Here is a 20,727-nt window from a genome sequence, read left to right on the forward strand (position 1 = left end):
ACATTTAATTGTGGCCTTGCTTACAGTTCAGAGGTTCCGTCCATCATGCGGGGAGCATGGTAGCATGCAGGCAGATGTGGTGCTTGAATCGATAGTCCTTACATCTTGACTCAGAGGCAACAGGAAGTCCACTGACTGTCACACTCAGGGAAGCTTGAGAAAAAGACTTCAAAGCCAGCCCCCACAGTGACACACTTTCAACAGAAGGTGTGACCCAGATTTAAAGGTGTGCCCTTCAGCTTCAAGGTCTGGATTAAAGGTGTGTGTCATCCAGCCTTCTCCTGGGTCACACCTCCTCTCCCTGTGAGTTTATGGGAGCCAAATACATTCAAACTACCAGACCACCACCACTGCCAGGGAGAATGAGAGGGAAATGGATGGTAGAAGATGGCATCAGATAAGCCAGAGGTGACCAACAAACCAAATTTCCAAACGTCAAATGGGGTTGTGGGCAAGCACTATGCACAGGAGAATAACTGTCCATGGCTTTCAGTACCAGGGAGTAATGTCAGCTGGTATTGGAGAAGAGACTCACCTATTTGAGAAAATCTGACCTTGGAGAATTTTACTAGCCCTTCCCCTCAGCTTCACTTGGTGAGTGTGTGTGTGTGTGTGTGTGTGTGTGTGTGTGTGTGTGTGTGTGTGCACAGATGTAGGAGGAGTCCACTTGTGTGTTCCGGGCTGCCCAGACTCCCAAAATAACCACACAGGAACCATATTGTTTGTAATACTGTTTAGCCAATAGCTTAAGCGTATTTCTGGCTAACTCTTATATCTTAAACTAGCCCATCTCCATTAATCTGTGTATTATCATGTGGCTGTGGCTTACTGGGGAAAATTCCAGCATCTTGAGCAGGGCTACATAGCTTCTCACTGACTCGGCTTTCTTTTTCCCAGCATTCAGTTTAGTTTTGCCTGCCTAGCTCCACTCTGCCAAGCCATTGGCCAAAAGCAGCTTCTTTATTCATTAACCAATAAAAGCAACACACATACAAAAGGACTTCTCATACTACACGGAGGTAATGGTGTTCAACTTCTAGTCCCAACTTCTGCTTTCCATTTCCTGCCAGGACTGTAGTGAGTTATGCTCCTGTTGTCCTGAGGATGAAATTGACTGCCTCTTGCTTGAGATCGCTCATGAGCCAAGGCTCTCTGGAGAGCTGAGTGAACTGTCTCAAGCATGGGAGCAATGCTCTCCCATCAGACTAGAGGTTCCTCAAAGCAGGACTTCTCTCTAAATAGAGCCTCTCAAAGGCCTTGATATTTACCTCTTTCCCCTCAGTGCTGAACCTGAAGTCTGCAAATAAAGGCCCTTGTAGGTGCGAAGGTGAGGGCACGGCCATGTCCATGGGTGCATCTGCCTGGCTGCTGTAGCTGCTGCCCCAATGACAGCTCTTTAGAAGCCATTCAGAGTTTTGGCCCTGCTGTAATCTCTGGATGATGAATATTTCCCCTAATGGATGGATGGGAATTGAATTAGCTGGAATGCCCGAGTGCTTAGACTCTCACTGATTAAACCCCCATCTGCACAAGGCCTGCCTGGGAATAGCTCATTACATCTAATTTTTTCTTCTTTTTTGTCATGTTTATATGTTTGTGTAAAATTGTTATATAGTGAGTTTGTGTAATTGACTTAATTTTTATCATTAATAGATTACATTTTCTCCTATGGATTTTTTTTGAGAATTCCACACATGAGCATGGTATTTACATCATTTTCACCTCTTTCTCTCCCCCTCCAACTCCTCCTGTGTCCCTACACTCAATCTAAAATTCATGACCTCTTCTTATTTAATTGTTGCATATGTGCATGTATGAATGCATGTATATATAAACACAACCTGCTGAGTCCTCTTAGTGCTGATCGTGTGTGTGTGTGTGTGTGTGTGTGTGTGTGTTTGCGGTTGACCACTTAGGATGTGATAACCTATGGGGAGTCCGTCCCTGAAGGAGACAGATTCCCCCTCTCCTAATCTAGGGGCTGAGCCTTGTAAGATCCCCTCGCTCCACATTAACATGTCAACTGCTGTCATTATTCAGTTTTGGTGTAGTTATAATTTTTAAAGGAGACAAAATGGCATGATATTGTTATTGAGTTTCTTTTGTTGCTGCTGTTGTATTTGTTTTTATTGTAAAGATTTATTTTATTTTCAGTCATGTGTGTGTACACATGTGTGAATATATGCACTTGTGTCTGGGTACCAGTGAAGACCAAAAGAGGGTGTCAGTTCCCCTGGAGCTAGAGTTATAGGTGGTTGTGAGCCACCTGACTTGGGTACTGAGAACTGAACTCAGGTCTTCTGGAAGAACAGTGTGCTCCCTTAACCACTGAACCATCTCTCCAGACCTGCTTTTGGTTTTTGGTTTAACAACCCCATTCCACCCCTAATGCTGGAAGCTGAACCCAGGGTCTTGCAATCACTAGGCAAGCACTCTCTCACTGATCAAAACACTGTTGTGTGACTTATACAAAAGAATGGGCCAGGGCTGGAGAGATGGCTCAGCAGTTAAGAGCACTGGCTGCTGTTCTAGAGGTCCTAAGTTCAATTCCCAGCAATCACATGGTGGCTCACAACCATCTGTAATGAGATCTGGTGTCCTCTTCTGGCCTGAAAGCATACATGCAAGCAGAACACTGTATATGTAATAAATAAATATTTTTTTTTAAAAAAAAAGAATGGGCCAGGTGGTGGTGGTGCATGCCTTTAATACCAGCACTCAGAAGGCAGAGGCAGGCGGATCTCTGTGAGTTCAAGGCCAATCTCATCTACAGAATGACTTCCAGGACAGCTAGGACAGTTATATAGAGAAATTCTGTCTTTCGGGGAGGAGGAAGGGAGGACCAGTCAAAAGAAAAAAAACAGTTTTTTATAATATCTGGTTGGTTTTGTTTGTTTACGTTTTGAGGCAGGGTCTCACCAAGTAGCCTTGGCCAGCCTGGAATTCACTATGGAGACCAGGATGGCCTTGACTCAACAGATGCTGCCTGCTTTTGCCTACCTCCCCCAGCTCTCCCCACTCCCCCTCCACCGCCCTGTGCTATGATTACAGGCATGTGCACCATGTTGCTTTTAGTTGGACTGGGTCAGCGCTTCCTACCATAGAGCCCCATCCACACTCTCCAGTGCATTTATCCCATGAACTAGTCTCAGGCCAAAGAGCAGCTGAGACTCAGGAACCCACCCACATCTTTCTCCAGGAGCCCTGTCCATGTTACTTCTGAGTCCACACCAGTCTGCAAGGAACGTTGATTGGACACCGAATTGTTTTGGAGAAAGTCAGAAGAGGGAGATGGGGTAAAAGAGATGCCCAACAGATGCAGAACCAGCCTTGGTCCTTCTCCCAGAACCAGCCAGCCGCCTTTAAAAGAAATCCCAGGGTTTGGGGGTCCACAAAGGCAAGGTGTTCCGGTTTCGTCATAGGCCTGCGTCAGGACCAAGGACAGCGTTCCTGGCGGCTCAAAGCTCTGCCAATTCCAGGTCTTCATCCAGCCCTCTTCCTTCTCCGAAAAAACGTATTTCCCACCTACCAATAGTTTCTTTTCTTTTCTTTCTCTTCTCCCTCCAATTATTCCTCTTTCCCATCCTTGTTCTCTTTCTCTGTTCACTTCTTATGGCTAATCCCAGGGACAGAGCCTGGCCTTAAATTTTCACCCCAGAAACCCCTCAAGCTCCCCGAGGAACCTCTGTTGAAAACTGTGTCCCCATAACTGTACCCTCCACCTTACAAGAGCACGCACATTGAAACCATGTATTCATGTGTTGAGCAGGAAAGATTAGGACAAATGCTTTTAAAGACTGCGTCTCTCCAAGTGGAGCCTAGGACCAGGCCACCTGACCACCCCAGCATGCCCACGGCTTCAGTTCCACAGCCCTCTCTTCCCCTCCCTTCCTCCTCCTGAACTCCTCTGTCCTCGGTGTCTCTGTGAAAAGTGGCAGCAGCTGCTGAAGAAGGCGTACCCTCCTATGAGTCTCAGCAATTGCAGTGACTGAGTGTCCTAGCTTTCTTTCCCAGTTAATCTAACTTGGGGAGAGTTGAGGTGTGTTCTGGCTCCGCTGCCTGTGAAAGGCAGAGAATAAATAACAAGCCAGAGGCATAAACAGATGTGCAGATATATGCAGCTGGTGCTTGGCTGCCAAATTACCATGGACAGAATGCTGGCGGGGGGCCAGGATGCCTCCCCCTGTTTGGAGTTCGGCCACCAAGACCCATCCAAGCTCGCTATCCATTTGGCAACCTCTGAGTGAGGGGAGGAGTGCCAGGAAAGGAGTGCAGAGGCTTCAGGTGCCCTTGGGCTGGATAAAGAACTCCAGAGTCTTGTCCTAACGACTCAGGCAGGTGGGGGCAGCTAGATGGAAGAATAAGAACCTCAGGCCACAGCCCCCTTGGTTACCCCCTTGAATGGTCTCCCTAGGGTATGGCTGGGAGTGACTTAAGGGCCAGTTTTCATGACATTGAACGGTCCTACATAACCTCCCACTCTCTCACAGATGGGGTGTTCCTGGATTTTGATGACTTCTGATACTGCTTAGAGTTAGTGTGGGGTGTAGAGGACAGTCAACAGTCAAAACAGTCAATTGGGAACTCCCTATCACAAAAGGATGTTGCTGAAGACCGCAGCCTTGGACCAGGGTCAAAGGAAGACTGAGACAGGCTAAGAATGTGTTGGAATCAGGAGACCAAGCAGATGCACAGGAGAGAAAGCATGGCTGGAAGGCTTGCTGCCCTATCAGGCCTCTCTCTAAGGACACCTTCTATCTGAATTGAGAGGAACACCAAGCCATCACTCAGTGGTAAAGGTGCTTAGCCACATGGCTGATAACCTGAGTTTGATTCCTGAAACCCACATGGTAGAAGGAGAGAACCCGCTCCTGTAAAGTGTCCTCTAATCTCCACATGCAAGCCATGGCACGTGCACACTTGAACACACACACACATGCATGCATGAACACACACATGGGAGGGGGCATAAATGAATAAATGTTAAATTTGAAGAGATGTCTCCGAGGTTAGAAATATTTACTGTTCTTGCAGAGGACCTGGATTCAGATCCCAGCACCCACAGCGGGAGACACACAACCACCTGTAATTCCAGTTCCAAGGGACCCAATGCCCTCCTCTGGCCTTCAAAGGCACTGGTGTGCATATGATGCACACACATATGTGCATGTCAGTCACAAACAAGTGAAAATAAAGTCAAATGAATAAATGATTCTGTTTTTAAACGTTTGTCGCAGGCATGGTGCTTGGGTAACGGCCTTTGCAGGGACAATGCTGACCAAAGCAAGGAGGCAAAGGGGGAGGGAAGGAGGGAAGTCAATAAAGGACTTGCTGAGACTGAAATGCTCAGAGACACCCACCAACAGGCAGCTGGCAGGCCACCCTCTTCCAAGCATCCATGAGCCCTTGCTTTAAAATGTGTGTTTCAGATAAAACTGCACACGCTTGAACTGCCGAAGAATAAATAATAGATGGTAAGAAAGAAAAGTGCTTTCAAAACTTGAAGGAGGAGTTGGGGGATTTAGTTCAGTGATGGTGTTTGCCTAGCAAGAGCAGGACCCTTGGTTCAGTTCCTAGCAGAAAACAAAAGAAAAAGGAAACAAGTTTGAAAGACAAGTCAGGCTTAGACAAAATGCTTTAACTTTTTCTCCTTTTGTTTTTGTTGTTGGTTTTGTGGCAAATGCTGAGCTACAGGTCTAATCCCAGTGCCCCCCACTTTTATTTTGGTCCATTAATGCCCCTTCTAGAGTATGGAACCGCAGAAATAGTCATTCTTGTGCTAGCAAGGTAAGGATGCCTCAGTGGCATTATTTTACCACTTGGGAATAATCTGAGGTCCATAAATAAACAGTGATCGTGTCCCTGTTAGGGTGCCATATAAATGACGGCCAGATGAAGTGAGATATCTATCCATCTCTTGGAAAACACCTCTGATACTTTAAATTGAAAAAAGAAAATGATAAAATGATATTATTCTCTGTTAAATCTATACAGTGATTGTTTCAGTGTGTGTGTGTGTGTGTACGTGTGTGTGTGTTGACTATGCAAGAGACCAGGAGAACACACTCTGAACAGTAGCAGTGACTTAAGGCACAAAGGTACTGCTTTTATACACACTTTTGAACTGTGGTAGGCATATGTCCATTTTGTTTCTTTGTTTGTTGTTTTTTTGAGACAGGGTTTCTCTGCATAGCCCTGGTTGTACTGGAAATCACTTTATAGCCCAGACTAGGCTTGAACTTAGAGATCCACCTGCCTCTGCCTCCTGAGTGCTGAGTTGGATGTGTGCCACCACTGCCCAACTCTATAGATTCCATGTTTAAAGTAAAGGACAATAAAGTAGAGGCAGAGGCAGATGAATCTGAGTTTTCAGCTAGTCGGTCTATAGAGGGAGTTCTGGGACAGCCAGGGCTACACAGAATGACCCAGTGTCAGAAAACAAACAAACAAACAAACAAGTAAATGACAATGAAAGATTATTTTTTTAAAAGACAGACTAAGAGGTCATCTTGTTAAATAATGGGTTAAGGTTTGGGTAGACGAGAAAACAAAGATGGGCTCAAACCTGAGACTCGAGAGTTCTCATAGAAGGGGAGGCTAGGAGAAGGGGGTAGGCTAAAAGAAAGCCAATGTGGCTGGAAATGGTGGTGCACACCTTTAATCCCAGCAACTGGGGGGCAGAGGCAGGTGGATCTCTGTGATTGTGAGGCCAGCCTAGCTACAGAGTGAGTTCCAGGACAGCCAGGACTACATAGAGAAACCCTGTCTTGAAAAACAAACAGGAAGGAAGGAAGGAAGAAGAAAGAAAGGAAGGAAGGAAAGAAGGAAGGAAGAAAGGAAAGAAGGAAGGAAGGAAGGAAAAGAAAAATCCAGCGTGGCCAAAGAGAAGAAAAAGAAGTGCTCCAGGCCCCTAAGGCAGGAGATATGCAAAGTCCCAGCCACAAATGAAAATGGCCACACCATTGCCCACCCTTCCTAAACTCTGGTTCTCTGCAAGAGCCCAGCTTTGTCTCCAGACTCCTGCTGCTAGGAGGAGACTCTTATCTTCATAGTGTCCCAGAAGACCAGCTCAGCCCTCACTGGGCTCAGGTGACCCAGCTCCTATGGAAGCCACCCCACCCCAGGTAGCCTTAATTTTCTCTCTGCTCCTCTCCCCCACTGTCAAAACTCCCCATGTTTCTCCCGGTGAAGAAAATAATTGCCAGTAATGAACTGGGTCTTCACAGAAGGGCTGTGTGTACGTGCTGGGTGGGGGACCCAGGGCTGCTGGGTGGGGGACCCAGGGCTGCAGGCCTTCTGACTCACAGGGGCTCCTCCCCTGGGGAGAAGGAACCTGGCAGACAAGGCTGGGGCTCTTCCTCTGGGGCGACTTCCTGGCAGAGCTGTCAGCTCCCTCCCCTCAGGCTCAGCTCTTAGCAGCAGTCTTTCCAGCCTCTCAGAGGTTTGGGGGGTCCTTCTCTCTCAAGGCTGGGTCTCTTTTCCACTGTCCTTTCCCCCAAATAGCAAGCCCTTTCCAGTGCTAACTTCCTGTGGTGCTGAGCCACTCTCCAGCTCCTAAGCTGTTTTTTTCTTTTTCTTTTAAAAAAGAATGCGTAGAGTCAGCTCTTTCTGTTGGGACGCCCTGGCCTCTGGCTCCTTCCTGACCACAGCAAATTTTACAGATGATTTGAAACCCAGGGATGTACAGGGAAGCATAGATGAGGGAGAGAGAGCCAAGAGTGGGAGCTCTCATGTTGGTCTGTGCCCAGTAGGGGGGATCACAGGACATCTTTATGGGCAGTATCTAGAGTGTGTCTCATCAGCAACCCCACCTCCATTGATGAATGAGAAACCTGGGGTCCAGAATGGTTAAATGACCTATTTCCTGTCATGGAGTTAACTAGTGGTCAAGCCAGAATTAGAACCCAAAGAACCAAACTCATGAGTGAGGCTGTATCCACGGGTCTGTTGGAACCCTTTCTCAAACACTGTAGACAGATTTGACTAACACGTTCTCAGAGAGGTAGGAAAAGCTAGAATCCTGTGGCCTTCAGGCTGCACAGCAGGAACCAGGCCATGTCTACCTTACCCAGCCCCAATGGCGACAGTGGCACCTCTCCTTCCCATTCTCCTCTGCAGAGAGGGCTCCAGGAACAGCCTCCTCCCTGCATCTCCAGCTTGGGAAGGCTGAGAGGACTCTGCACTTCTGGTCCTATCTGTCTCTTTCAAGTTCTGGCCCATGACACATCTGTCTCCCTACTGCAATTCCAGCCACCTCCCAAGGGCTTGGTTTGCTTTTTCAGTGTCCTTTGTGTCCCACCTAAGTCTAGACTCTCATTTATCCCTTCACTGCTAGGAAGAAGCACTGGTCTTTAGAGCAAGCTCTAGTCTAGCTATCAACATGCAATACCAGCATGGTGTCCCCAACCCCTTCTACATAAGTCCAGTGCAAGTCTCTTTTCAGTGGCTCTGTGTGGCCCTGTTAACTCACGGATGCTCTCCCTTGGCACACACGGACCCCCCCCACCCCCCCCCCCACCCCCGTCTGCCCTCTTAAGCAGGGGCTAGAACTCCTCTGCTGGGAGGGAGAGTGGGGAATTTGGACACAGCACTTTCTCCATCCTCCTCCTCTTCTCCCCTCTGCCCTTACCCCAGGATCAGTAAGGGAGAGCGGGGTAGTAGTTGGCCCGGCAATAAAGGAGTCAGGGCCTTTCCGGTGTGCTGACGGCTCGCGTTCACCTCTCCATCTCCTCCGCTCCCTCCCTCCGCCCCTGCCCCTGGCCGCGGCCCCAGCTACAACCTGCAGGCGAGCAGCAGCATTTGGGGGTTGAGGCAGGAGAGGTTAATTATTGCTCCCCCGCCCCCCACGCCCCCCACAAGATGTATCTGACTGTCAGAAGGGGTGACAGATGAAGACAAAGTACAGGTACGGCTCCCGCGAACCCGGCCTTCCGTGTACCAGTCGGGTGGTTGGGGGGTGGGGGGGCTCGCTACCGAAGTTTTAACCCCTCTAATGCCTGTGCAGTGTGGTGCGTAGCCAAGGAGTGTTCGGGAAGCTGGGGTTGGAACCTGGGTCCTGAGGAAAACCAACTGAGCCCGGGAACCCTAGAGGGCCTCCTCCTGCCCTGCCTCGGATATCAGAACGGAGGGTGATGCTCAGGAGGACTCTGCCAATGACTACAGAAACAAGGACTCGAAGCCATCATCCTGAGAAGTTTGCAGCAAGGTCCGAGTCTGGGTGTCTGGAGGAGTCTGGGTAGATTTGGGGAATCTAGGAATACTCTTCTGCCTTCTTTCCTCATATAAATCTATCCCCAAGGGTCCTGAACAGGGCGTGTACTTCAGGAAAAGCCTGTGTGCTTGTGTGTCTGAACCCAGGTGTACCTGCTGAACTCAATAGGTTCAGCCCAGGAAGAGACAGGCAGAAGCAAAGAAAGGCAGAGGATGAGAATGCACACTTGTCGTGTTAGGGTGTGACAGGAATCTGGTAGCTGTGCCGGCTGTGTCCTCAGGAGAAGGTGGAGGAGGATTTGCAAGTATTGAGGTATGTTTATCAGGGGTCGGGGGCACGCAGGGTGTGTCAGCGTAGAAGGGTATGTGGGTACTAATGGTGGTGTATGAGCATGGTTGTGTGTGCTTCAGGCATGTGCATGTGTGTGCCATACCAATCTGAGGCAGAGGCCTCTTCTTCCCTCTTGCTGGCGGCTCTCTCTTTCCCTGATCTCCTCTCTCCATAAGCAAACGAGGTGAAATAATTACTTTTCCATTTAAACGCCCCATGTTCAAGCCAGAATGAAAACAAAGTGATTTAATAAAAATGTCTTTAAAAGGGAGAAGAGGAAAATGAACGTCCTCTCTGCTCCCCTCCCTGGTGTTCAGGGAGGCCCCAAGCCCTTCAAAGTTAATTAAAACAGGAACTAAAAAATCACAGATTCACTTACCAACAGTTTTCCCATCTCTGCCTTAAAGGTAAGGCGGCCCCAGAACCCTGCCCCAGACCTGCCCCTGGAAGGCTGCCCCAGCTTGTCTTAACTTCTCCAGGAGCCACCCCTCATTCCTGGTGGACACCCTTTCCTCCAGAGGGGACTTGACTCCCTTCCCCTCCTTACAAAAACTCTTCAAAGGCCTTGTCTGGCCATCTGAAGCCCTTGATGGCCACTGGTCCTCATCAGAGGCTTCCGGTCCTGCCTCCTCCCAGGATGCAACCTGCCCTCAGTCCCTGCTATACCTCCTCAAGGGTCCCCTGAGCCTCCAGCTGCTCTGAGCTTTATCTGTCTTCACTGACCCCTGGCCCTGTCCTCAGTTTCAGCTTAGAGCCAGCTCTGGCGGCTTCCGCCTGGGCTGTATCTGTTCCCCATCAGAGGCCCCATTGGCGCTCCAGCCCTTCAGCAGCCCAGATAAAAGAGATGGATGGAGGTGAGGTTGGGGGATGCCCCTCCCCACAAGCCAGAGCTAGAGCCCTGAGTTCTGACAGGAGCTCCCTGGAGAGAGCTGGGAGTAGGGGTGATCCACTAAATTCTCTGGAAGTCAGGTCCCTGTGCATCTCTACCCTGCCTCAACTGTCTGGTCCCCTTCTTCTGAAGGCCGGGTTCCTAAGGCTCCTCCAGGCAGGCACAAAGTTTCATTGTACTTGAAAGGAGATCCTAGGCTGGGCACCCTGCCCCTTTCAGCAATCAGTGCCTAGAACTAGTCTGGATAAGGTTGACCCTTTGCGAGATGCTTACCTAGCGCCTGTGAACTGTTGTCACTATGTCGCAGAAGATGGCACGAAAGAAGGAAGGTGAAACTGGAAGCTGAAGAGGGCTGGGGAGATGGCTCAGGAGTACTTGCTCCTCTTCCAGAGGATCAGAATTCTGTTCCCAGCACCCAACTGCCTATAACTCCAGCTCCAGGAAATCTGATGCCTCCTTGGGCCTCTATGAGCAACTGCATGCTCATGTGTACGTACGTACACACACACACACACACACACACACACACACACACACACACACACACACTTTTTTTTTTAATGCTTTAAGAAAAAAAGGAGCTGGCCCAAGGTATAAACTAAAAAGCGATAGAACTGAGGCTCAGACCTTTGACTGCTGGCCAGCTCTTCCTTAGAGCCCCCAGCTCTGCTTCTAGAAACCATCTCTAGCCTTCGGAGCCTGTGCCCTTGGAGATCCCTGCTACTGTCCCAGAACTCAGTCCCTCTAATGCTAGTGTACACAGTGGGGGAGGGGCAGGAGAGCTAGAGAAGCCCCAGTTAGAACCCAGAGACCAGTTTACCAAGAACTATGGGACCTTCTGCCCCATTTCAGTTACCTAGGACAGGGAACAGACGAGAGACAGGAAGTCATTGCCCCCAGAGTCCTCAGCTACCATCCCTGGAAGGTACATCCCTTCCCTCAATACCTCATGGTTTCTCTTTGGGGTTCTTTTTTTCTCCTAGGGTACTCCAGGGCTTTTTCAGTTCCTTGAAGTCTATTCACCCCCCCCCAGGGTGCCCTGAATTCTCTGGGTGAGATGAAACTTAATTGCAGATCCAGTTGACCTAAAGTTTATATCTCATAACTACCCACTCTGTTCTGGGAGACTCCAGTTGACCTAAAGTTTATATCTCATAACTACCCACTCTGTTCTGGAAGACTCCAGTTGACCTAAAGTTTATATCTCATAACTACCCACTCTGTTCTGGGAGACTCCAGTTGACCTAAAGTTTATATCTCATAACTACCCACTCTGTTCTGGGAGACTCCAGTTGCCTAGATGGCAGAGAAAATGTCAAGAATACATCCAGACTGCATCTGCAACCCCTCCTGACCTTTGAGGGGAAAACCCAGGCAAGGTCTAAAGACTCAGACTGGGTGCGGTGGCCCCCACCTGTAATCCCAGAGGCAGAAGCCAGCAGATCTTGATGAGTCAAGGCCAGTCCGGTTTACATAGTGAATTCTAGGACAGCCAAGGCTACACAGTGAGACGCTGTCCTCTTCTCCTTTCCCACCCACCCCCATCCCAAAGACCTCAACCCTGGGAAGAGGAAGGACTACATAGAAGAACAGCAATAAGGAGACAAAAACTCTGGTTTAGGGCAAAATAATCCAGCAAGGGTGGGTGAGAAGGGAGGGTCAGGTCTGCTCCCACAGAGACTCAGGTAGCATAGCAGCGCCTGAAGACTCTGGGCCTTGACAGCATCTTTGTAGAAAGGAAGACAGAAGAGGTACCATAAGTATCATTTAGCTCTAGGAGCGTGCTCATGGGGATTATGTTCTCTTCCAGGTCCATGTCCCACCCTTGTCTGAGTCCCCTGGATTGAGCTTAGACCAGAATTGTAATGACAACATGGTAGGGAATGACCCCGGAGTTGGGACAATGTTTCATGGAACGCTGGTGTTGAGAGCCTGCTCCACCTTACCCACCAGTGAGTCACCTAATTTAGGCTAAGCCCCAAGCCTCGAAGCTCTCGCTCCTCTTCTGCACCCAGCACGTCTGGATCCCAGCTTGAGCACAGAGAGGTTAGAGAGGGTTAGGAGGCCCCTCAAGGGGAAAGGAAATGTTGAGAAGATGGCTCTGCTCAGCACCCATGTACTCCTGACGCTAGAGCATCTGTCTCTGTTCCCCTAATTTAGCTTCAACCCTGAACCTGGCCTCATTTCTTCTTTCAGGCTCTTCTTGATCCAACTGCCCCATCCCTCTCCAAGTGTCCCCCTCCTGATCTGCAACTGACTTCCAGAGCTTAATGTCTTTCCAGGCTGATCCCTGCCAGTCTCTAAGTGACCCCCACACTGTCCTTAAGCCCACCTCCTGCCTGGGACCCTTTCTTGAAGGCACTTCGCCTTGAGAAGAAGTGAGCTGTGCTCTGAATAAATGTTATGCCAAATAGATTTCCATAGCTTCGCCTTCTTAAGAAAGAATGGGGGGCTGGAGAGATGGCTCAGCAGCTAAGAACGCTCCGGATGTGGATTCTGCTCAGCACCCCCAGACCACTCACACTCATCTGTAACTCCAGTTTCAGGGCATCAGATTCCCACTTCTGACCTCCTGGGGAACCAGGCATGCACATGGTGTATTGACATGCATACAGGCAAAATACTCATACATGTATTTTTAAAATAATACTTAAATGTCTGGGGTGGGGGATTTGGTCACTCAGGGGGCTGAGGAAACACTCTAAAACGTTCTGAAGTAAACGACGCTGTCTTCAGCACTTTTCTCTCTGCCTCCTGCAGATCTAGAACGGGGTTCTAGGTGGCAGAACCTCTGTTTGGGCTTGGTTTTATGTGTTTTTATTTCATATGTATGGGTATTTGACTGCATATATGTAATCGCACCATGTTCATGCAGTACCCATGGAGACCAGAAGAGAGCAGATGAACCCCTGGAGCTGGGGTCATACATGGTTGTGAGCCCCAGTGGATACTGGGAACCAGGCTTGGGTCCTCCTCTGGAGCAGCAGTTCTTTCAACTTCTAAGCCGTCTCTCCAGTCCCAGGACCCATGTTCTTAAATTCAATTAATTATTCTTGCGTGTGTGCACAATGTTTGTGAGCAGGGGTGATGTGTGGACAGTGAAGGCAAGTTTTATGGCATTTGCTTCCCATGGATTCCGGGGATGAGTCCCAGATCGTCAGGCTTGGCAGCAAGCACCTTTAATTTCAAAGCCATTTCACTGGCCCAGAATCGAAGTTTTTGAATCCAGGGACTTTTCTGGCCCACCAGAGTGGGGCCTGTCTGCCCTTCACACATTATACGTGCAGACAGTTACATGTATGTACACATAATCCTGAAAGTACAGCCGTATTTAATCCATGTAAGTATGTATATGTTTGAACATGTCTTAAACCAGAATGTAAACTCCATAAGGAAAAGACTATTTTCCCCCATGATATAGTCCCAGTTCTAATAATAGTCCTGGTACATAATAGAAGTCCACAGAAACAATGACACTTAACGAACACATATTTGCAAAGAAATGCAATATGTCTATGCACACAGATATGTCTCAATGCTACCCACTTGTACATATATATATATACATACATACATACATACATACATACTTGTTTATTTATTTTTACTTTTTGAGACAGGGTCTTACTATATAAAGCAAGCTGGCCTCAAACTCACAGAGATCTGCCTTTGTTGGGATTAAAGGCATGCTCCACCACACCTTCATGAATCTTTTTAAAATATTTTTCCTGTGGAATTTATTTATTATTATTTTATGTTCATTGGTGTTTTGCCTGCATGTGTGTGTGAGGGCGTGGATCCCTGAAACCGGGATTAGAAATAGTTACAGTCACCCGGCGCGACTGGAAATTGAACCTTTGTACTCTGGAAGAGCAGCTAGTACTCTTAATCGCTGAGCCATCGCTCCAGCCCTCCCGTGAAGCATTTTTGTACACTAATTTTTCCAATTTCATGAAAACTCTTAAGGCCTCTTAACCCAGGCCCAGCTAAAATCCCAGAAATACCCACTAGATGGCAGCCTTTCCACAGCGCCTGCACTCCTAAAACTTGCCAGAGAGGTCGCTTTTCTCCACCAAAGACACCATTCTCATCACCTTCAGCTGTGTTGTGAGCACGTGCTTGGTCGCCAAAGTCTGCAATTTTGGTCTCTTCAAAAATCAAGTTCTATTGGATGGGCGGATCCCCCCTGGAATCTCCAGTTCTGTCCAGTACTCAGATCTACGTGTGGTGTGTGTGTGTGTGTGTGTGTGTGTGTGTGTGTGTGTGTGTGAGAGAGAGAGAGAGAGAGAGAGAGAGAGAGAGAGAGAGAGAGAGAGAGGGCCCTTAGAGTCTTATTAAGCAGTAGTCAAACCACTCCAAAGATGGAGATGGAGTCAGTGCCTTTAGCACACCCGCGTCACACACACACACACACACACACACACACACACACACACTCCTGTACAGACAGTTTTCTCCATACACCCTGTCCCGAACGGAGGAGAAACGCAGCCAGGGTTAGCCAAAAGCAAGAGAACAGACTACCCTAAAGATCGAAGGCCAGGACCACAAGTTTGCGAAGGACCTGATTCTTATTAATCCTGCCGGCCTGACTCCCAGCCTCCGGGTGCGCACAGAATGGAACTCATTTGCTACTTCTTGGGCAAACGACTTAAAGTCTCAGAGGTGGGCGCTGGGGGTAGGGTGATGCTGCATAGGACATCTCCCACCTCCAGGCCTGAGCCTCTCTGGTTCGGCTCTCCAGGAACAGCACACCGCGGCTGTGAGCCATCTACTGAAGGAGGCTTAGAAACCCGTGGGGCTGCGGAGCCGGGAGTTCCCGCAGCCGCTCAGCTCCCCCGTCCTCCGCCCCTTTCCTCCCTCGGGAGCCGCGGGAAATTATTTATTAAAACACCGCCCGCGCTCTCATTTATTTGCGGTGAATAATCCTAGGCATCTCAGCGCGTTTATTAAACCTTTCCCGTCCCCGCGCCCGCATTACTTTAATAATAAATCGCGTGTCACTTTCCAGCGACATTATTAAACCCGGTCTTCTGCAGCAAACGCGGGGTGCAGGGAGGATGAAAGCGGTGGGCCGCAGCGTGTTCTTCCACTCCAGGCATCGAGGCCTAAACCCTCAAGGAGGCAGAAGGAGAAACTGAGGGCCCAAGGAAGTTACTCCCTGTAGAGGCTGCCGACACAACAGACTCGGGTTTGGGCGAAGAACCAGCCCATGTTCTGCAGATGGGTGAGAGGGGACAGGCAAGCCACAGGCGCACCTTGGAGCCCCCGCAGAGCAAAGAACAAGCTACGGTGGACTCAGGGACCCAACCCAGGTCCCTTCTCGAAGGGTGGAGCGGACATTCTTGAGATCACACAGCAAGACGCCCCCCACGCCGCAGGCCGGCTCGACCCAGACTCTTCCACTCTCCTATTCCCTAGCACTTCGCTGCAAGTGCTCCTCCCAAGCAACGGAGTGCGATTACTGGGGACCACCGTGAGAATCTTATTGGGAAAGTGGCTGCCGCCAGGCAGAGACATTTAAAGATACAGTGCAAACACGACCGAAGGGTAACCAGGCTCCAGGATGGGGTTCCAGGCCACGCCCCTCCCAGAGGTCTCTGCAGCCTGCGTTGGGTCCCACAAAACAAACCCAGACACAGAGCCAAGAGCCGTCCCTCCCCACGGTGGCGCCAGCTCCGGGCGGAACCCAGGCGCGTAGGAGGTCGTCGCTTTCCACACACCACATCTTGGCCTGGTGACTAACTCCAACCTATCCTTAGGCAATTTCATAAACTCCCCAGTGTCCCCGGGCTAGGTACAGAGAATAGAAGGAGAGATTTAGGCCAAAGAGCGCTTTTGTTAAGGACCTCAAATCAGGTAAGACAGGTCACCACTGGGACAGTTAGAAATAGGGTTACTATGACTTCGGGTTCAACTGGGAAATGGGAGGGGAGCAGGGGAAGGGTGTGGCTAATACGGGTGCCCCAATCACTCAGTTTAAGCATTCCTATTGGGGTTCCACTCACATAGACCTGGTTCCCTACTCTGCCTGGGGAGGAGACAAGAATAAGGACTAGGGAACAGGTAACCTATCCCTATACCAACAGGGGTTAGGGGTGGGATCTGTGGGGGGATGGGGATAACTTCTGCCCACCCTCCAACCAGAGGCTCTAGGGGAGACGGCAGTATAGGCCTGAGCTCAAGCCTTCTCTCACAGAACAGGCCTGTGTTTAGGGTTTGCAATCACTACAAGCCAGAATCCTGTTGAAGTAGGGGCCACTGAGGGGTGTGTGGTCTCCGTGTGTACATCTGTAAGAACTATTTGCAGCAGTGTGGCTCGGTTTGTCTATATATTTTTTTATTGGTGCCCACTGTGTCTAGTCACAGACTGGGTGGGCTTTGTCCACTAGAGCGGCACAAGACTAGAAGCTGACCTAGCCTTCTCGCTGCACTGAGCTAGATCAGGTCCACTGTGCTCTCACAGAAAGAGCTATGGTTAGTAAGTGCCCTAGGTGGGAAGCTTCTGGGAAATTAGTTCTGAGGAGAGGGAAACTGAGGCTACAATCCATAGAAGGACCCTGCTCGCCCTGTCCGGTCTTCTTCATGTCTTCTTCACAGCAGGGGTAGCTACTATATCCACACGCCCACGGCCACAGATCAGAGAGCTGGACCTAGTAGTAATCCTCCAGCTCTTCATTGTCTGCCTCTTCCTCGGGAACCGACTTCATCGATTGCAGCTGGGAGAATCCTGTGGCGTTGAGCTGGTCTGCAAACACGTGATGGAGAAAGATGAGAAGGGACCCTGGTGACGCAAACACATCGGTGTGGGAAGGGTCCTAAAACACCCCATCCTCCCAGTGTCCAGAGCTCCGTGCTCAGGGCTCCCTTACCTAGTGTGAGCACTGTCAGGGTAGCAGAGGCTTCGACTTGGCCCAGGGCATTGCGGGCAAGGCAGCGGTAGGTGCCCTCATCGCTAGGACGCAAAGCCTGAATCTGTAGCCACCCAGTCACCTCAAACTTCTGAGGTCCACCCCTAAACTGGAGCCAGATGTGTTGTCAGCAAGGTCATTTGGGGAAGCCTTAGGTTTTCCGGGAGTACGTCCCCTGCTCCCTGTTCCTACCTGTACAGAGATATGGGGGTCATCCCCTGGCAGCTGCATGTCCAAACCATCTTTCCTCCACTCAATGGAGGCCATGGGATAGGCAAACACCTCACAGCCAAAGATGACATCCTGTCCAGTCACATTCCAAATATTGTGGGGCTGTGACACGATCTGGGGTTCTGGGGCAGGGGATGGAAGGGTGAGGCTTGAGAACAGGAAGCTGTATCCAGCTCAGCAAGAACGCAATTTACAAATTCACAGAACACAACACAACTCATGCTGAGGTCAACACACATCTGCAAAGAAAACATGCCATAAGCACAGACAGAGACCAACGTAGGGGCAGATACACACGAGAGCACAAAAGCAGGTAGAGACGCACAGGTACACAAAGCAGTGTGCAAATTGCACAAACAGGCCTTCAGACCCATAGCTTAGCTGAGCAATCACACACTGTCCCAGACTGCTCCCCTGTCCTCATTCCACCCTGGGGCCCGTTTCCTACGGGCTCTGTAACCAACACCGCTCTCCCTCCTTTCCCCTTTTCTAACCGGGCCCAGTTCCCAAAGGCCTGAAGTGCAGCCACATTCCAAATGTCGTGAGAATGTGACACGAGCTGGCCTCCGAGCAGGCGGAGGTGGGACTAGTGCCGAGGCTGGGAACCTGAAACCACCTGGACGCACCGGGGAAACTGCTGGGACCCCCTGGTGGCGCGTTTGTTTTCCTTGCTACTCCAGTCCAACAAGACTTGGTTAGGTAGAGGCTGAGGAAGTGAGAGCCGCCAAAGAAAACCTCAGCCTTGAACATCCCCCAACCCCAAGCCCAAGGATGAGGAGCGAGAGAAGCAAGAAGCCCTCTTCCTTTCCCTAATCCCTAAATGCTAGAGAAAAGGGGTAGGCGGGACCTTGGGTTAACAGGCTGCGTCTCACAAGAGTCCCTCTAAAGCAGTCTGGGCAAAAGCTTGGGGGTTGGGGGGAGTCTTTTCATTTCTGACCCAGCTATTATTGGCTAAGTGCCTTTTCCCTCCGAGACCGGTCCCTGCCAGTCTGGATAGGGTTCTCAGCAGCTCATTACATCAAACCTGCAACAGATCTCGACCTGCGTTTTAGTTGGCAGCCTTTGAGGCTCTAGGGCTCACTCATCTTTTCACTCTGTTGACCAAAGCTGTCTGGGATCGGTGCCTTTAGGAAGTGCGAGTCCTGGTACAAAGAGCTCTGGGTTTGCGTACCCGATTCGCAGGGCCCTGGATGCACCACAGTGAGGTTAGCATCAGGCCGAGCGCCGGCGGCCTCTTGCAGGCGGCAGATCTGCGCGTAGGTGCGGCCGTCGGAACCACAGAGTGGGCTCTGCGAGCGACAGACACACAGCGGCTCCGGCACCTCTCCTCGGCTCAGGTCACCGCCCGCGTCCAGCCGGCACTCGAGCTGCTCGCCACAGCGCCCGTAGAAGTTGGCGCTCGGGTCCAGATCGCAGAGCTGGCCCTCCAGGTTGGCGCATTCCCAGCAGCAACCGCACGCATCCTGCACCCGGCCTGCTAGGCAGCCCCGCGGCGCAGCGCACTCTTCTGGCCGGCAGGGAGCACAGCCCTCGCCCTCGGATAGTAGCCGCAGCCAGCCTCGCCGCAAGTAATCAGTGCCTATGGACCGCCTCGCGCTATTGGGGAGCGGGGTCCACAGCACCAGCAGTAACAGTAGCAGGGGCAGCGCCAGAGTTGGTGCAGCATGGTTAGCTGGAAGCCCTGTGAGCATTCGAGGCATCAGCGCGTAGGTGGCACCCTGCCAGGAGAGGGAAGCCAGGTCCGAAGGTCAGAAATAAACCCAATTCGGAAAGACCAGCCTCGTACAAAAGACTACTCCTCGTACAAAAGCTTGTTTCTAACATTGTCGCTTCCTCTGCTATCTTGGAGCCAACCAGAAGCCCCACCAAAGAGGCCTGGTTACTCCCTGGAGATTGATTGAACTGGTCTTGGGGGATAGAGAGTGAAGGCAGAGAGAAAGGGTGATAAAGGTTAGGATATGGTCCCTAACACGCATGAATGTTTACACACATGCACATACAGGCACACACGCGAACCATCTCCATAAAACACCCAACTTTGATGCACCATTGCCCGAGGTGTATAAAACTACACATGAAGTAAGTCCAGTTTAGGTGGTGATGCTGTGGGAGCCCAGCGACTCACCTAGTGCCTTGGATTAGGCCCTTCGTAACAGCTGTGATTTCGATTTCCAATCCTAAAGAACCGGCAGGGGAACGGAAAGAGATGCACGCACGGCCAGCCAGACCCGCTAGCCACCTCTGCTTTCTTCGGGAATCTCTGGCAGCCACAGACTGAGAGTCAAAGAGAAGCTCCTCCGCCCCCTCTCCCCGCCCCTAGAATACCCGCCTTCTTCCCAGGTTCTGAGACCGGTAATTTTACCTCGGTGCCTACAGGGACCCTCCCTGCGCCTTTTACTTCCACCCTAGCCCATAGTCACTGTGAGCGCTCAGAGCAGCCGCAACCGGATACCGAAGCTAGGAAAGTAATGGTGTGTAGGGACGAAGAGTAGGGGTGGGAATGGCAGAGGATCTCAAACTGTTGGCTGAACCCCTAGGTCCTGTCTCATCTCATTTAGTTTCTGCGAGCGGCAAACAGCTGCATGCATAATGGGAAGAAGGATGGGGTTCTGTTGCTAAGAAATTTTACGTTGATGTTTGGGTGCCTCTGGAGGGCAGGCCCAGGGCCGGCTTCCTCCGGGACAGTGTGCGGCTGTGCCCACCCAGTTTCTCCACCGGGGCGCATCTATCTGCCATCCCACATCTGGTCACCTCCCTCCCACTTTAGGGCAGGTGCTTGGACCCGCGAGGAGCCCTGTGATTAGAGGTCGGAACTGGCTAGCGGCCGCAGAGAGGCCGACGGGCGACTCCCTTTAGGGCGTCTCTCGGGGTCCGGATTACAGGTTGCAAATTTGAGGATCGCAGGGCCTGAAGCGTTTAGCCTGGAGACGGCCACCAACGCCACGGTGGCACTTTGGGATGAGGGCAGGAAGCAAAGCATCCCCGGAGACCCGCCCACCACCCTGAGAAAGGCAGGCTCCGCCCCTGCCGGCCCCCAAACAACTTCCAGAAGTCGCACTCCACCGAGGGGGAGGAAACTCGGGTTGGGCGAAAGGGGCAGGGCTTGTCTAGGCTCCGCCCAGGATACGGCACAGGCCCCGACTACGCGTGCGCAC

The 20,727-nt window shown here is 50.7% G+C and overlaps 1 protein-coding gene across 1 annotated transcript; it reads right to left on the reverse strand.

Moving 5' to 3' along the window:
- Window positions 1–16,758: 16,758 nt before the first annotated feature.
- Window positions 16,759–20,411, reverse strand: Kazald1 (Kazal type serine peptidase inhibitor domain 1). Its single transcript, XM_041661793.1, has 5 exons — window positions 19,698–20,411; window positions 18,744–19,290; window positions 17,534–17,694; window positions 17,303–17,450; window positions 16,759–17,178 (listed from the first exon to the last, which is right to left on the reverse strand). The coding sequence occupies exons 2-5, from the start codon at window positions 19,270–19,272 to the stop codon at window positions 17,084–17,086; spliced, it is 933 nt and encodes a 310-aa protein (XP_041517727.1). The 5' UTR covers window positions 19,273–19,290; window positions 19,698–20,411; the 3' UTR covers window positions 16,759–17,083.
- Between the last annotated feature and the right edge of the window lie 316 nt (window positions 20,412–20,727).

The sequence above is a fragment of the Microtus oregoni genome, unplaced genomic scaffold (assembly GCF_018167655.1).
Source record: "Microtus oregoni isolate MIOR12 unplaced genomic scaffold, Mior012 000012F_ref0000307, whole genome shotgun sequence".
Classification (NCBI taxonomy): Eukaryota; Metazoa; Chordata; class Mammalia; order Rodentia; family Cricetidae; genus Microtus; species Microtus oregoni.

Excerpts from the sequence above, each read along its gene's own strand:
- Kazald1 (XM_041661793.1), bottom strand. The coding sequence starts at position 19,272 with ATGCCTCGAATGCTCACAGGGCTTCCAGCTAACCATGCTGCACCAACT. Across the intron at positions 17,695-18,743 it reads TCCAGGGCCCTGCGAATCGG|AACCCCAGATCGTGTCACAG; the intron begins GTACGCAAACCC and ends CCCCTGCCCCAG. Across the intron at positions 17,451-17,533 it reads ACCCCCATATCTCTGTACAG|TTTAGGGGTGGACCTCAGAA; the intron begins GTAGGAACAGGG and ends ATCTGGCTCCAG.